Genomic DNA, 16,699 nt, shown 5'->3' with positions numbered 1-16,699 from the left:
AAGAATAAATGCTTCGAGGGATTCATTGAAAGAGCGGTGAAAAGAGGCTAGGGAGGGATAGATGAATAAATGCTTCGAGGGATTCATTGAAAGAGCGGTGAAAAGAGGCTAGGGAGGGATAGATGGATAAATGCTTCGAGGGATTCATTGAAAGAGCGGTGAAAAGAGGCTAGGGAGGGATAGAAGAATAAATGCTTCGAGGGATTCATTGAAAGAGCGGTGAAAAGAGGCTAGGGAGGGATAGATGAATAAATGCTTCGAGGGATTCATTGAAAGAGCGGTGAAAATAGGCTAGGGAGGGATAGATGAATGAATGCTTCGAGGGATTTATTAAAAGAGCGGTGAAAATAGGCTAGGGAGGGATAGATGAATGAATGCTTCGAGGGATTTATTGAAAGCGGTGAAAAGAGGCTAGGGAGGGATAGATGAATAAATTCTTCGAGGTATTTATTGAAAGATTCTTTGAAGGTGCGAATGGAGGCTGGGATGGATAGGTGAATAAATACACTGATGGATTATTTAAACTAGGGGTGAAAAGAGACTGGGGAGGGATATATGAATACATCCTTTGAGGGCTTCATTAAAAGAGGGGCGAGTGGAGGCTGGGAGGGATAGGTGAATACCGGAACATTTGGAACATTGATAGCACTACAAAAGGAGTAGGAACGGCCAAAGGAAAACCTGGGCTGGAAGACAACACAAAACCAGCGAATTAGAAAGAGAAACATCATGGACAAAGGCCAAAATCTGAAACATATGGACCAGAATGGTGTGCGATGTACAGTTTATATGTCTGCAAACCCACGTATAGGGGGCAACAGTGTGCAACACTGCAATGCCATCAGTATAAGCAAGCACCATCTTGGATTAGGATCTTGGCTATAGCAAAGATGTGCCATCTCATATTGAACTCACAGCCCATCCACCTCTGCTACATCCCAACGCACACATCCATTGTCAAAAGACATCAACTCTCTACAGGGAGTCCTCTAATTTCCATGTGTGCCCTGTGAAAGGCAGGCTACCCACAGGTCTCATGTGACTGCCACCTGAATACCCGTTGCTGAAAGCGCCTAGAGCCTAACATAAAAGACAGGGTCAAGTGTGTAATCCAAATGGGATACATGTGCTTGCTGTCAATCTGGAGCACCAAGTATGTCAGGGGCACCACATCCCAGACTACCAAGTGACTGATGGTGGAGTGCTGGGCATGTTGTTATACAGGGTTGGATTTTGGGCACTGAGCGATGGGCCGGTACCCGCAGCCCAGCTGTGGACCCGTATTTTTTCCCTCAGTGCCTCATCTTTAAACCCATGACTACCTCATACAAACCAAAGCTGACGTGGCCTTAGAAAAGCATGTATTTCACCCAGCGCTGAAATCCCCTTCTCATGCGCAGACTGACAATGTGCCGGCCTGGTCGAGCGCATCAAGTGAGCCTATTGCCTCCTCCGAACTGATCACAGGCTTGAGCCCAAGAGCCTCCTAGAGATATCTGGAGTTGCGCTATGATGAGGTGGGGGAGGAAGCAGGGGATAAAGTGGACTAAAGGGGTTCTGTGGGACTAATGCCATAGGTGATCTGCTAAAGTTCATTGGCACTGGAACGGATCTCCACCAACTCCCACATTCAATGCTTTCATGTTGCAAGTAAAAACACTTTTCCTCGACAACATGTGCAGAAGTCTAAAAGTAAAGCTAGTCAACAATGCAGACCCGCCTAGTGACAGTTAGTTGTCTTGCCCAGCTTCATACATTAATACATTCCTTGTTACATAGGTAGGGGATCCATTAATCTGTTAAATTTGTTGCTCTCATTTTGATTTGGCATGCACAGCATCCGTCTAGGTACCATGCCAGTTTAGCAACTGACTCTTTTGCACTGTGTGGTATAACACTTTTTCTGATCACGAGCACTACTAATTAATAAATAATTTTAATAAGCATTTGCAGTGCAATAGGTCTCGCATTTAAAAGAGTTTCGTAAATGCGACACCTATTGCATTACAAATGTTAGTTTGTAAAAACGCCCAAGTGACCCTTTAACTTTAATGTCTGCCGCAACCCTTTCTTTAGATGAACCATGTCTAAGGAAAGGGCCGTGGCCGCCATTAAAGACGAAGCGCGGTATGGTTGCGCTTTTATTTAAAAAGCATTTGTTTGTCAAGTTGCTTTTACAAAAAAAATCATTTGTTTGTCAAGTTGACAAACAAATGCTCTTTTTGTAAAAGCACCCCATACTGCACTTTCACTCTAATGGCGGCCACGCCCCTTTCTTTAGAGACGGCTCAGCTAAGAAAAGGTGCGTGGCCGAGACTAAAGTGTTAGTGTGGCTTGGGCAATTAAAAAAATTATAATAAAATGAATAGTAAAATCAAACATGTGGCCGGCGCATCAAGTGAAGCAAAGGCATGCCCGCCACTATCAGCGTGACATGCTGTGCTATGTAAAAAAATAAAAATAAAGCATTGCGAGAGAGCGTGTCAGGCAGGAGAAAACCATTAAACTAAGTAGTGCTCAGAGGCTGTAATTATAGCCTATTGAGTAAAAATAGATATAACGGGGTGTCCTCATAGGAGGTTACAAAATGAGATAAGGCGGTACTAAGCCTATTGACCAATGAAAAGCCACAGTTTACAAAAGACAAGGAAACAAGCCAATGAAAAATATGGGCGGAGATTGGGCAGAGCTTCAAGTCCATACCAGAATATAGCATGCCTCCCAGAGCAGCGCAAATGCGCTGCCCAGGCTCGACCTAAAGAGAGCAGCTCAGTACCAGGGCTGGTAACACCTCGTTTCATTCCGTTTTTTCGTTACTTTTCAGAAGTAACTTTTAATTTATTTTAAAAATGCTGCACATTTAAGTCTGCCGATTAAGATTCGTGTTACAAAAAAAGTGTTTTTGAAAGTCTAGTGCACTGTAAAGCAGTGCCTCAGGATGCGCCCTTCCAGCGCTGCTCTCACTCGAATACGACGTCTCTCTCTGGAGTTCACCACCCCTTGTGGGTGTGCCAAGGATTCCAACGAGTGCAGTGCTTCTAAGGTGACGTCATTATATTTATTCCCATGGAAGGTTACCTGTTTGCTACAAAGGGGCCAGCCGGCATTGATCCTTTGCTGCACTCGGCCGGGAGTGCAACCCGTGCAGCATGAACAGGCCTGTGTACCGGACACGCCCCGAGCAGAGGATCTCGTTTCAACGCCAGTGGCTGGATCACAGGAGCAGATCGAAGGGATCCATACACCCCTTCATATACCCAGCCCATCTGATCTCCAGGAATCCATACACCCCTGAAAACTCTCACTGGGCCAGGACTGGGACAAGAAACTGGCCCCATGAGCGAATCAGAGCGCTAAAGCGTGGCCGCGTTTGCAAACAGTTCGATTTGGAACTTGACGCGCTGTGTAGGGGTTTTGGAATGTATGAAACTGCATGCATTTTAGCTCGTTGCAGGCAGTGTTTGTGATAATATCAGGGAAATCAATATTAAAATCCGGCCCACCAAACAATAAAACAGGCACAAAAACCTACAAAAAACGACCTACATGTTGACCTATCACACCAGCCCCTCGGACACTGTCTGATTGTCCTATTGGTAGGGCCACTGGAATGATGCGATTTTGCGACAGCCTCATATGGTTTTGCCACATAGTTCATGATCTGCTGCATAATCCGCAGATTTTAACAAATAAAAATGTTTCAAGCTCAAACGGATCAACAGTACTAAAAACGTGTGTTAGTACGCTTTGGAAGGCCATACACAAAGGTTAACGGGGCATATTTCATTGCTTATTTCATTTTTTGGTTGTTAAAACAGTCCCAATGAGGTGAAATATTTGCCCAGACAGTATTACCATGTGTAAAAATCACAAAATAATGAAGTAATGCTATCAGCAATGTGCTGCATTATTCAGCTTAACTTGCCTTTTCTTGCCACATAATTTAGTGCTCCCCTGCTGCATAAATCCAGTGGCCCTGCCTATACACCACTCTAACCCGGCACTCAGCCTACCGCAGACTCAAACCCATCCATCCACCCACAGACCCACCCAAAGTAACATCTAATGATCCACCCCCCCAAATAGCTCTTCATCTTTTTTTACAATACACATTTTCCTAACTAAATGTTGTCAAGAAAGACCTATCTTAAACTTTTAAAGGAAACTGCTATGCTTCTGATCTTGCCCTTTATTTTTGCTAGCCACCTACGAGTTTTGAGCGTCTATTCAGTCCGTCAAAGCTAAACCATGTATTTGGAAACCATGGAACCTTATGCATATCCCAGCAGTTAGTAAGAGGACCTCTGTTCTTGTAAAAGTGAAACAAGGGTAATAAAAACGACTCTGTCCGCAGAATAAGGACCGACTCCTTGTTGTTGTCCGCCATCACCTTTGTGCTGAGGTTGGCTGGCAGATGTAGATGACGTCAGGAAGAAAATATGCAAGTAAAGTGAGCATGATGCATACCCAGTGCAGATACTGTTTAATAACAGCTATTCTATATTATAAAAAAACAAGCATTAGCAAATCCAACTGCTTGAAGGTGCTAATGCATGCTAGTACAGGAACGCACATGTGCACAGACAATTGGTGCTATGGCACTGGGTAACCTGCTGCATGGCACCACAAGTTTGATGAATAACGAATTAGACACGGGGCACACAGAATGATGGAGACTGCACAGGGAAGAGACACACTTAGGGGCCGATTGCGATGTCAGTTGGAAAGGCTCAGAACGTGATTCGGAATCTCCGAATCTGATTCAGAACCTACGTTTCCGACCGAATCGGATACATTTCCGAATGACCGTTTACGATGCAAAGAAAACATTCGGGCTGTCCAATTCAGTTGCAATCGGCATTCGGACAGCCAGAGTCATTCGGAGCTGAATCGTACCGCTCAATGGACACGGTTTCCAACCAAGAGATTACGATACCCGATTCTGACAGTCATTCTGAATTGGTCTGCCCGACATGAAACAGCTGTCAGAATCTGACTTTGGGGGCCCGTAGCAGGCCCCCCTTCACCCATAGGTCCCCGGTTGGGTCCGTGGGGCTACCCCAGGGACCCCTCTTTCCAACCATGCACAGTGTGGCAGGCACCATGAGAAGTTTGCCACAGGGTGCAAGGTTTTCCCCAGCCACCTCTTTTTTCAATGGGAGCCAGTGTGTAGGCAGCAATTCACTGTTCTCACCTTAAGGTTATTGAAGGGTTAGATGTTGTGGAGGGAATTTGTTGATCTGCAGTTAAGTACGGGAGTTACGCTGGCCTTACCGTTATGTTAAGGATTGGTAGGGTGTTGGGGTGCAAACGATATTGCCTGTTGGTGTGTGTAGAAGTCCTGGTCTACCTTTATATTTATGTAGAGCTTTGTGAAGGGTTGTCTGTTAGTGTAATTGTAATGCAAGTGAGTAGAGTTAATGACACAACACAGAACACAAAGACCATTCCCATACATTTCTCATGTTTATGGAATTATTAGCAAAAGACTTAAGGAATTTGAATAACACTTTGACTCTTCCTTTTTTCCACAGCATAGAAGGCATATATGCGATGCACAGTTTATTCATTAACTGGGACGTGGAGATGTATTACGCAGCGACAGATACCCCGGCCTTAGCCAGGGCCACCAGCCTCAATGATAACCTCGGGCAGATCGAATACATCTTTTCAGATAAAACTGGGACCTTAACTCAGAACATTATGACCTTCAGGAAGTGCTGCATCAATGGACGTGTTTATGGTAATTCCAACTGTAAAGTATCTGAAGCAAGGGTGTCCAACAACGGCCCGCGGGGAGCTGGAGCCATGACACATTTTAAATATTACCACTAATCATGTAAAAGATGCCCATTTAAATTCAGTGAAGCAAATGTATCTTCTGTGGATATCCTGAAACCAATCGTGGAATCGGGGATCAGCCCACCTTAGGCCTCCATTGGATATCTCTGCTCTAAATTATTCTCGAAAATTGGTGTCCAGCTGTTCGGGCAATGTTTGATTTTCTTTCCTTGAAGATTTGAAGGTGGTTTGAATAAGTGGCAATATACTCTTCTTAGCCATTTAAGTCTCCATGTCTATCATAAAATCATACCTTTCCCCTCTCTATATATCTATATATCAAACACACATAGATAGATAGATAGATAGATAGATAGATAGATAGATAGATAGATAGATAGATAGATAGATAGATAGATAGATAGATAGATAGATACATAGATACATAGATACATAGATAGATAGATAGATATTTGTAGGTGTGCATATACTATATAGTACATAACTCAAGCAACTGTAGATCTGGTAATTTTGTAGCCCTGTAAATAGTGTTTCTACATTCATAACTTTTCAATCAATGCTATTTTCCTATTATTTAGCCTTTTCGATGCGTCACGGTGGGCGGGTGCGTCGGGTTCGAACTGCGCACTTGTCATTTTTTCCGCATTCCGCCGCGGCGAAGCGGTTAATACAATTTATTACTTACAAACAAGGCACTGTTGTTTTTCCTGCTTACTCTTTTCTATGTAACTTAGGTTTAGTGATTCTCTCTATCTCTGTCTCACTCTCTGTTCCTGTCACACACTCACTCTCTCATCCATTCATGCAGGTTCGGGATCAAATGCTGAAGGCAAGATGCAGGTGAGCAAGAACGTACATATATAATGTATTGATTACAATGCAAATTAAACAGGCATCACGATTCATTTATGGATTGATTAACTTCTACATTAATTGGTCACTTGTTTGATTATTTTAACACTGATAATGTGGATTCTTTTAGGACTAGGTAGCATAAACACTGAAAATATCAAATCCATTAAATACAAGCTGTAAAATGTATACTAATACGTATTAAGAAAAACCAAAGGTTTCCTTAAATGCAATCGCAAAATTCGCGATTCCTTATTTTGTGAGGCAGTTTTTCATTCATACATACCACTAAGCCCAATTCCGATCGCAATTTGGAATGAAACATATGGCCCAATGCCTTTTATTTATCTGTTTTTAAAATCAACACATAGATAAAAGGTTTGTCATTTACAATGCCAGTAGCTCAAAGTCTCGCAAATGCGAGATTTATTGCATTGCAAATGTTTTTTTGAGCAGCATGGGGGGGGCGATTTGGGTAGGAAGCAGAGGGGTCGTGCAGAAGAGGTTCGTGCAGGAGTTTGCTAGGTAAGTTTCACCCCAGAGCTGCCGTCCCTTGTTGCCGTAGACGGGCTCTCTGCAGTGCACCCTGATACAGCATGCCCTGGTCCTGCAGGTCCGACAGCACTCCGCCCCTTCTGTTTCCGCCCTCCTGCCCAGCCCGGCCTCCTGTGACCCGGGGAGGGAACTCGGCCGAATCTGAGAGGCCTTTGTGTAGTGGGGGTGAGGGGTCGGTGTAGAACTCGAATAGACTGCGACGTTTCTGCGGATCCCCGAAATTTTACTCAGAAATCTCATAACACTTGTAATGAAGCCCTCAGTGTCCATGCCCCCTAATTACAATTCTCCAATGCACCCCAACTGGATGCCAATGTGTTATTTTCCCTTTGCAGTGCCAAAGCTCCATTACAGCAAAACCTAAGCACAACTTGTTAGCAAAGTCTCTGAAATAGAGTGCAAAAAATAGCTTTTACAACTGCAAAAAAACTTGTTACCACCAAAAAGCCTGTTAAATGTGCATAAAGAAGAGGCTGTTTCTCGTTTACTTATAGAACAATTCTTTTAAATATGGCACCTTGTCCCAGCGGCTGGTGTTTTTTTATGCAGCTGAATCGGTTTTGAAGATCGTTATTTTGCAGGATGTGGTAATAAAATGTTAACTAGCTGGAGAAAAGTTTGCTGCATTAATCAAGCATGATTTTACTAACGTCGGCAATAACCCTATTTTATTGTATTCTTTGCCGAACAACCACCCTAGCCATGCCTTTCAGCAGACTGTTCATGTGACACAGTGACTTGACTGGCACTCTACTGGGTGAAAGAGCAGTCTCAGCTGCTTTTTCGGCTAATGTTCGACCCCACCTTTTTGCCACATGTTAGGTTAGTAACATTGGGCTGCTGGCATGGCTTTTTGCTGTCTCCGGCACAACTGAAACATTTCAGTCAGGGCAGCGCATGTTAAGTGAGGTCTTCGGGAAGTCACGTGTTTGTCTTTACGATGATTGCGTTAAGTGCACATATGGGCTCGGGCGCTACTGTGCCATTCTGGTTCCCCAAGACTGCAGTGTCAGTTGTGTTGAATGGCGCAGGCCATACTGCCTTCGGCAGTTCAGTCTCAGCGTTTTGGCGCCAGGGGAAGGTACTGCTGAGTCTGACACGAATTAACAGGACTTGTTGCTCTCCTTCTGCCTTTCCCGTTTCGACCGCATTTGCATGACTATTTCTGCAATCAGCCTTCATGAGTTGAGTCTCCCCCAAATTCACTTACACTAGTTCAGTCAATTTATTTTGCTTGCCAGTGTTTCTTTCTGAAGTGCCATTGTTAATGTGCTGTGCTTGAGGAAAAGGCGTGACCAGGAATGGGTTGGACAGAGAAACTTTTATCACACAAGAGTGATTAAGACTTCTTTTTGGAAGGAAGTAACCTTTGAAAACCTTAAAGTTCGTTTTGTCAAAAATATGAGTAGTCGAAGGCTGGGCGTGCTAGTACATTCTTCGGCTTTGTCACCTCTGGAACAAGGAAACGCTTCTCGTGCAGCTTGAAGGACTGGAGCTTTGCTTGTCTCTCCTAGGTAATAAACAAGCCCTCGCCATTCCCGCTGTTTATTTATGCATTGCGCTTTCACTTTAAAGTGAAAGCGCAATGCAGAAATAAACACTCTGCGCCTTGTCTCCTGTTGGGACGGCCCATCCGGACTGACTCCCCACGGTTTGTTTATCTAACACGCCTCCTAAAGATAAGAAATTGCTTTCGAACAGCCGCAAAGCAGACGAGCCAGTCGGATGGGCCGGACCAAAAGGCGAAAAGGCGGTAACAAAGAAGCCTCATTTTCAATGGAAGGCCACCGTTTACCATAAATGATGACGCCTTCCAATGAAAATGAGGGGCTGGGCTTCAAGCCCTCTTCTAAAAGTCCTCCTTCACAATAAATCTCGCCGAGCGACAGCGCATGTGTGCGCTGCAATGCTAGGCAAGACCTAAAAAGGACAACTGCTGTGGTATGCTGCCTGTTCCTCATGAGTTACTCTAACTGGGCTTCTGTGGAGAGTAACAAGATCTGCGCTTCCCTTCGAGTAACTGCACCATCACTCCAGTTAGAGCCACAAAGGGTCAAGACGATGCAGTCCTTTTCCTATAAGTTACTCCAGTTTTACTTATGGGTATAATACATAATAATAATAATTCCTATTTGTAAAGCGCGAACATATCACCCCTCAAGGTGATTGGGAGCGTCAGGAAGATTAAGTGAGCTATTGCCCAGAGTCACATGATGCTGAGCTGCTGGTCATCGAACCGTTTACCCTTCGCTCCTGAGTCAACTGCTCTGTTCACTGTGCCACACCTTTCCAGTGGTAGAAGTAACAAATCCCCACACCCGCGGTTTCCTGCCCTTCTCTGTGAGTCAGTGTCATTTCACTTCTGGTGTAGTGATCCAGCTGCATGACTGTGGGCTCCTGGCTCCGCTGAGTTGTTCTAGTTCCTCTTCTGAGTATAGCTCACAAGGGGCTCTAGAGGGTCACTGAAGTTGCTTTGAATCTTGTGTTTTCCCTTTGCTATGATTCTGCCTATGAATTGTCTTGACACTCGTTTACTTCTATCCTTCACACTCCTTGACTCCTCCTACGATCTTTTTCTCTCCTTTCATCTTCTATTTCGTCTTTACCTTCTGAATTCTCCCCTGCAGCAGTGCTGTGACAAGTACAGTATATGAAATTCAAGCTCAACAACTTACTGGCGGGCCCCCAGCTCCAGCCGCCTTGCACAACTCATGGGAATACCTTGACTAATCTTTCAGATTCCCAAAGGAAAAGCCCTGGTGAAGACTGAACAGTACACATACCAGAGCCGAGACCCCAGACTCCTGGTGCCCGAACCACTATTTAAAATATGTGTGTGTGTGTGTGTATATATATATTTTTTTTCAAGGCTTAAACAATTGCATGGATGCTAATTAGGTTAGTCATCGCTGAATGAGACAACTTTTATGGGACATGGTTTCCTAACCTTACAATGTACAGTGCACTTCATGTTTATGGGAATAGGTACACTGTCCAGTCAAACCTGAGTACAAACTCTGCTCTGCAGACTATATATGCATGTGGGAGAACCACATGATATTGTGTGCAGGATGCATGTGCCACATATTAAGATCATTCTGCCTGTTTGTCGACCCAAAACAGGGAAGATTTCAGGTGGGACCTGGGCCTATATGTAAGAAGTAATGCATGCATTTCTAAATATTCAGGCGTAGGTGATGTGTAGTACAACGCCAAGTAAAGAACGCGCACATTGCTTTAAGAACGGATGGACTCTCATGCTATTATCCTTTCTATGTCGAGCTCATGGAGTCAATATAAGGAAAGACACATAGCTATGCAGACACTTATTGCAAGCCTATCAAAGAGGGTGCCAATGGGACAAAAGTGCACTTTAACATCAATGGGCCAGAGGTTTGGGATCTTGCTTGTTTTTAGGGCTCTTAGGCAATCTCTCGACAGAGTGAGGACTACACAAAATCACAAATAAATATGAACACAATTAGAAATGCGACTACAACATTTAAATGTCATTTTACCAATCACATATCAGGCGAATCTTTCATTTGCATAAATGCCTAATTAACACTGAATGATTTAAAGGGATTAGATTTTAAAACAAAAGGTGGGCAAGCTAGCGTGGCACAGTTAAAAGGGTTTCATGAGTAAGTCAAGTATTCTCGCTGTGTAAACCTTTGTTGCCCGTGCTCATGTAAGGGTGAGGGATGGCATCAATTGCAGCCATATATTGTCTCGCTGGCAGCCTTTAGCTGTGTTAAGTACTCTACTCAATACCTTGCACACATTATTTCAGAAAGTAGGCACACAGAAGCTAGATGGAAGGGTTTCCTCAGTGCGATTTAACTGTCTCACAGCACTCTTTCTGAAATTAAATGAAAACAGGTTCTGCAAAGTGCTCGAACGCCCGAGGGCGTCCTGGCACTGGCCTATCACAGAAAGGTTCATACAGCCAGCAGAATTTCCAAACTAAATATTAAAAAGCCAGGTCTTAAGATTCTTTCTAAAAGTGAGCTTTCTTTCTTAAGAATAAGCAGGTCAAACCGAGATTAACCATTCAGTAATGGTTAAGTTTTAGAAAACCATTAGAAACTGTATTTATGAAATAGAATCGAAAGGTAAAGAGGCCTCTACAATGTATGTCCAATCAAAATCTGGCAGAAAAATCGAAATCCCCCAAAACCGAGATGGGTGGTTTCACTTTCGTTTTGGTGACCAGTGTTTTTATCAGCCGTACTCATGTCATATACCTGAGAATCTCTTGCCACAGATGTGCTGGTGAAATCAGGTGTATACGAGGATGATTCCTTTAAGGTCTATGGCAGCATTTTGTTTGTCCTTCAGGTGCATAGAAGTAAAAGGCGGGTGTTACATGCCAAATGCAGGTAAGTTGACAGGTGTGGTGTCTTGTCTTGGAGTGGGAAGGTTTGCTGCTTAAAGCTTGTTTGAAGAGTTTTTTTCAACATGTGTTCAGTGGCTGGTGCTGTTGCTTTTTAGGTCGAGCTGGAGTTAGCATCCGAAGGATGCGTCCAGTCTCGACATCTTTAGTGATCAGTCTGGGGGGAATGAGGGACAAGAGGGTGTTACGAGCTTTTTTCCAGGATTTGGGTGCGCGAACGCGCACGTCGGCTCCGTCCACGCGTGCCCACACAGCCAGCCACCACACAGACTGAAACACACGTGCGCTGGTTACTTTCACTTTCCATCCCCCCCACCAGTCATCGGCTCTTTTTACACATGCACGCATGCATGCATGCATACATACACACACACAGACACACGCGCACACACAGGCACATACACACACACACACAGACACAGACACACTCGCACACACACACGGGCGCGCGCGCGCACACATCCCCCCCACCCACCCCACTCACCGAGTTCTTTTCGTGTGTCCCTCTCTCCCTCGGCAGGCAGCGGGTCATCCTCAGCAGCAGGCGGGGCTCTCCACGAGCACGGGAGCCCCGCTAGCTGACACGCAAATCTTCCGGCTGACGGGCACAGGAGCGCTTCAGCACAGGAGCGCGGGGTAGGCTCCCGTCTGCTTCCTGTCTTTTTGCGGCCCCGCCCCCGTCCCAACACATGTTGCCTGGCTTCCTGTTCAAGCCGGGCTGCGGCGGTGAGTTTTTATTATTTCATTTTCTAAGGAGCCTTCGCAAATTTCCTCCTTTTCTCGTTTGTTTCTGTAGACATTATCCAGAGTCTGTGTATGCTAATCTCATTTTTTAAAGAGAGAACCAAACGTTTTATTAATTTAAGAAATGCGACTTTTCCTTAGAGGACAATCGCTTTGTATTACAGTGTTTATGTGGCAGAAAATGCACCCACTGGCCAGACAGGCAAAGTAATTACACATCTTAATGGCTTTTTTTTGTCACTGGTCCGTGATAATTCACATGCCTCTGGCTAGTTCGTGACCGCATTCACTAGTAACGTTACGAGTCTGAAAAGAGTGGAAAAGTGAAAGTGCCTTTCAGTGCACAGCAGAATTTAAACATTTCATGCATTCCAGAGCACACTAAACCATGCTTTCTTTCGCGTAGTATGCAATAGATGTGTAGCATTCCACGGTGTAACAGCCGACAAATGAACGTGCACTCTGATCCAGTACTGGCCACGCTCTCCTCCCGAGCGACGTTTTGTGACAAGGATTCATGACGCAGCACTCTACAGATGACCTTTTTTCGACAAAAGATCAGAAGCGTTACATACATATACGTATAAAGAATTCTCTTGTATGTAAATGCATGTTTCTGGGTTAGTAGTTATTTCCTTACGTTTGTTTGCACTTTGGTTGCTAATTTATTTACTTAAGTGAATGTACAGCGCTAAATGTAGAATGATACTTTTAAACACAGTGGGAATCACAAAATGAACTAACCTCGTACACTTGTGATAAGAGGGAAGGAGGTAATGGAAACAAATAAAAAAAATAGCGACCTCATTTCAGAGCAACGGTCGCAACGTTCTCATGAAAAGTCCTAGAATTCCTTAACCTGTTTGAGGCCCACTGTTACCCTTTGAATATGTAGGAGGGAGTTCTAGTGGTTTGCACCCATTACCCCAAAAGAACTATTACCAACTTTGAGTATCATTTTTTAAATGTATTTAAGAATTGGTTGATTATTGCAAAAGGCAGCATTTTCTCCTTGAAAACTTACGTTGAAACAGCACAATAGTTATGCGTGTTACAAAAGGAGCATATATCTTGTGACTACTGTTTATTGAGCTAATCGTTAATATTCATAATACGCTTTGCTTATCCTTGTGGCTTGGGTAACTAGGTCAGCTTGTTGGCACTATTCGGATTTGCGAATGAGCTTGAATTTACCTACAGTTCTTTGTTGAAGAGAAGCACAAAATAAATCACATTATTGTCACCAACAAGGCCTAAGAAACTGAAGTCCAGACACATCTCGAGTAAAGGAGAATCCAGTCTGTTTTGTTAATCGTCATTTGCTTAATGATGAAGATCTCAGACAGGCAGACACACAAGAAAGCACACACAGATGCCGATAAGGGCAGACAAGAAGCTGAACAGTAGCAATGGGATAATTCCCTGCGAAGACTCAACTGTTGTAAGTCAACAGGATATGCAGGATAACTTAACTGGGGGAGGGGGTCTTTTAAGTGCTACAGATGCACATGTGGACATGACCAGTGTCGACCAGTTTGTTTTCCCGATTAGAGCGAGAAGAGGCAAACACTACCATCAACAAAAGATACAGGAGACAGACAAATATTACCATATAAAGGAGACTGCTGTAAAACACACACGTTTTTATGGAGTGCTTCCTGGGAAAGAAAAAAGAATTCCTGAAAGGCAAGCAATTAGGGAAGAATAGAAGGAGTCAGTCAGAGAAGCAGTAAAGGGGCTAGGTTCCATCAGAGTAACAAAAACAAGCATTTGCAATGCAATAGGTCGCGCATTTACGCAAGTTTGAGCTATTGACATTGCAAATGACAATGTCTTTTATTTGTGTTTTCGTTTTTAAAACATAAATAAAAGGCATTGTCATTTACAATACCAATAGCTTAAACTTGTGTAAATGCAAGACCTATTGCATTGTCATCCTCAGCGGCAGGCAACGGGTCATCCTCAGCAGCAGGCGGGGCTCTTGTGGTAAATAAATAAATAATACCCTATTTTTGACTAGGCATATAGCATAACAGATAGCTCAATAAAATAAGAGTCAAGATTCGAGGTAGTAGGAGTTTCTGCAGGTTTAATACAGCATAAGGACAGGATCAGGACAACCTGCATAGGATGACCCAGCAGCTGCTGGGACCGGATCTGGGATGAGCGCGCTAACTTTTCATAACAATACACAGGCATATATACATAGCGCGAACACATAGCATTACATTGCAGTAGGCGTAGCAGTGGGTGGAACAGAAGGCGTGACGCGTAGCAGTCGCGAAAGATAACAGTAAAAGTAGGTGTAACTGGGCGTATACATAGACATGTGGTGCAGACGTAACAAAATATGTCATGAATGGGGCGGAAACATAGGAGGGGGCTACCTAAGGAGCCGGGACCTCTAACCTGGTGGTGCGCGTAAACTGGCAATGACGTATCACTAGGAGAAGCTGGGGGCTATGAACTCTGTGCTAGGAGCAGAGACTAAAGTCTGGAGGGTCGGAGCGACATGTACCTAAACCCTATCTAGTATCTGATGTTTAGGGAACATGTTGATATAAACTAGAAGTCATGAGGGGAAAAGCTAACTTGACTCTAAGACTGGACCATGCATTATTCTACATGTAGTGCGTGATGAAGAATATTAAACGACCAGTAAATACAGTATTTCTCTTAACATGGAGACGAGAAGGCTAGACAATGACGGAAACTATTGATGCAGTTCAGTAGCTTAGGAATGCAGAGAAGGAGGACTGAACTGATAGCTGGAACTATAACATACTTTTGGCAGACTCAGAGGCAGAGCCGAGCTGCACCGGGCACTGCGAGGCAGGAAGTAAGTGAAAGGTCGAGGATACAGGTGGGGGCTGTATCGCTCCTCAACGAGGCTTCAGGAGACAGGAGCTGAATCTGATGTCCAGGCCCTTTTGAGGCCTAGAAACGGGGACTTTATAATGGAATAACGTGCACACTGAGAAACGTGGCAACGTAACTTTACATAGGCCTGATATTCGTAGTATTCACGAGGACTGGAAACTGGCATACTAGAGGTGGACACAACTGTAATTGCGTCATTAATCGGACATGGGGAATAACATATGCATATTGGTCATGCATACATAACATATGATGGATGAGGCGTAGGGACACGGAACATGGCAAAATTTACTTTTCCACATTCCCTCCTTGTCACTACGTTTCCATCAGGAAACATCAATATTCATGATACCGTCTATCATTTCATACAGTACCATTTGCTCGTCTCGAATTATCTTGGAACGGGACTTAGAACGGGGCTTGGGACTAGGAATACAAGAGGTAGCACACATGCTGCAAATCGCAGGGCCACATTGTATACAGAGGCAGCAGCTAAATATGATCGCTACTGCAATACTTAGAAAAGACAGGACTTTCCATCCCCATGCGGAAATTATATTCCAGAACCAACCGGACCATGTCCAGGTGCCTGGATTTTGGTGTAACAGATGGGCAATTTTATGAAGTCTGGTTATAGCTGAATAAACAGACGGCGCGTTATTAGGAATGAAAATGCAGCAACTAGATCCGATGAGTCTACAGGCCCCGCCCCTATCGGCCAGTATGACGTCAAGGACGAGACGATTCTGTAAAACGACAATTCTCATAAAGGATTGCTCTTCGGTTAAGTTACCTAGAGCGGAGGCAGTCTCATCTACTACTGCTTCAAGGGTTCTTGTTAACCTACGGATTAGCTTACTATTTACAACTGTGCCTAAATAAGGGAACACACCTTTATCTATATCAATGAATTGCTCTGCAGCGGTTTCAGTATAATCGACAATCGGGAGGTTTCTCTTGTGTCTAGTATGTACTAGATGTGTGTTTCTATGATAGTCAGGTGGGGCTAGAAAAACTGGTGGCAGTAGGAAGGCAATGTAACAGGTTCCCTCCCAATCGAGGGGCAGACGAACATATGCGGTCTGACCACAAACAAAATAAGAATGACGTGAAGCTTTGAAAATAGATTTCCCACTGTCACTATACTTGACAATAGTAGTACAATCACTATGTCCTACGTGTACAGAACCATGACTACGGACACATAATTCGCCTTTGACTGGTAGTACTGAAATAGCAGGTGAGTCTGGAGTAGTATCAGACTGAACATTCAGGACCATGAAATTCGACGAATAATTACCTAAATTATAAACTTCATTTTCTAGATCTAAACCTGTTCTGTGGGGGAAACCTTGCTTGTCTGGGAAACATGTACTGTTAAGAAAAGACATATCTGTTGAGGATGACGTTAACGTGGACCATGCTCCACACGAACCATTATGTGAGAATGGATAAGGAAAGAGTGGCAGA

At 44.0% G+C, this 16,699-nt stretch overlaps 1 protein-coding gene across 3 annotated transcripts in view; it reads left to right on the top strand.

The window, feature by feature from the left end:
* The window catches only part of LOC144798880 (phospholipid-transporting ATPase IK-like), a 694,664-nt gene that overhangs the window by 494,272 nt on the left and 183,693 nt on the right, over positions 1–16,699 (top strand). For all 3 annotated transcript variants that reach the window (XM_078669975.1, XM_078669973.1, XM_078669972.1), the window contains 2 exons: positions 5,535–5,743; positions 6,611–6,642. In XM_078669975.1, the coding sequence (XP_078526101.1) occupies positions 5,535–5,743; positions 6,611–6,642 (241 nt within the window). The remainder of the gene's footprint in view (positions 1–5,534; positions 5,744–6,610; positions 6,643–16,699) is intronic.

The sequence above is a fragment of the Lissotriton helveticus genome, chromosome 12 (genome assembly GCF_964261635.1).
Source record: "Lissotriton helveticus chromosome 12, aLisHel1.1, whole genome shotgun sequence".
NCBI classification, from domain to species: domain Eukaryota; kingdom Metazoa; phylum Chordata; class Amphibia; order Caudata; family Salamandridae; genus Lissotriton; species Lissotriton helveticus.
Note: the sequence above shows the minus strand (reverse complement) of the source record. Positions and strands in the feature narration are given on the sequence as shown.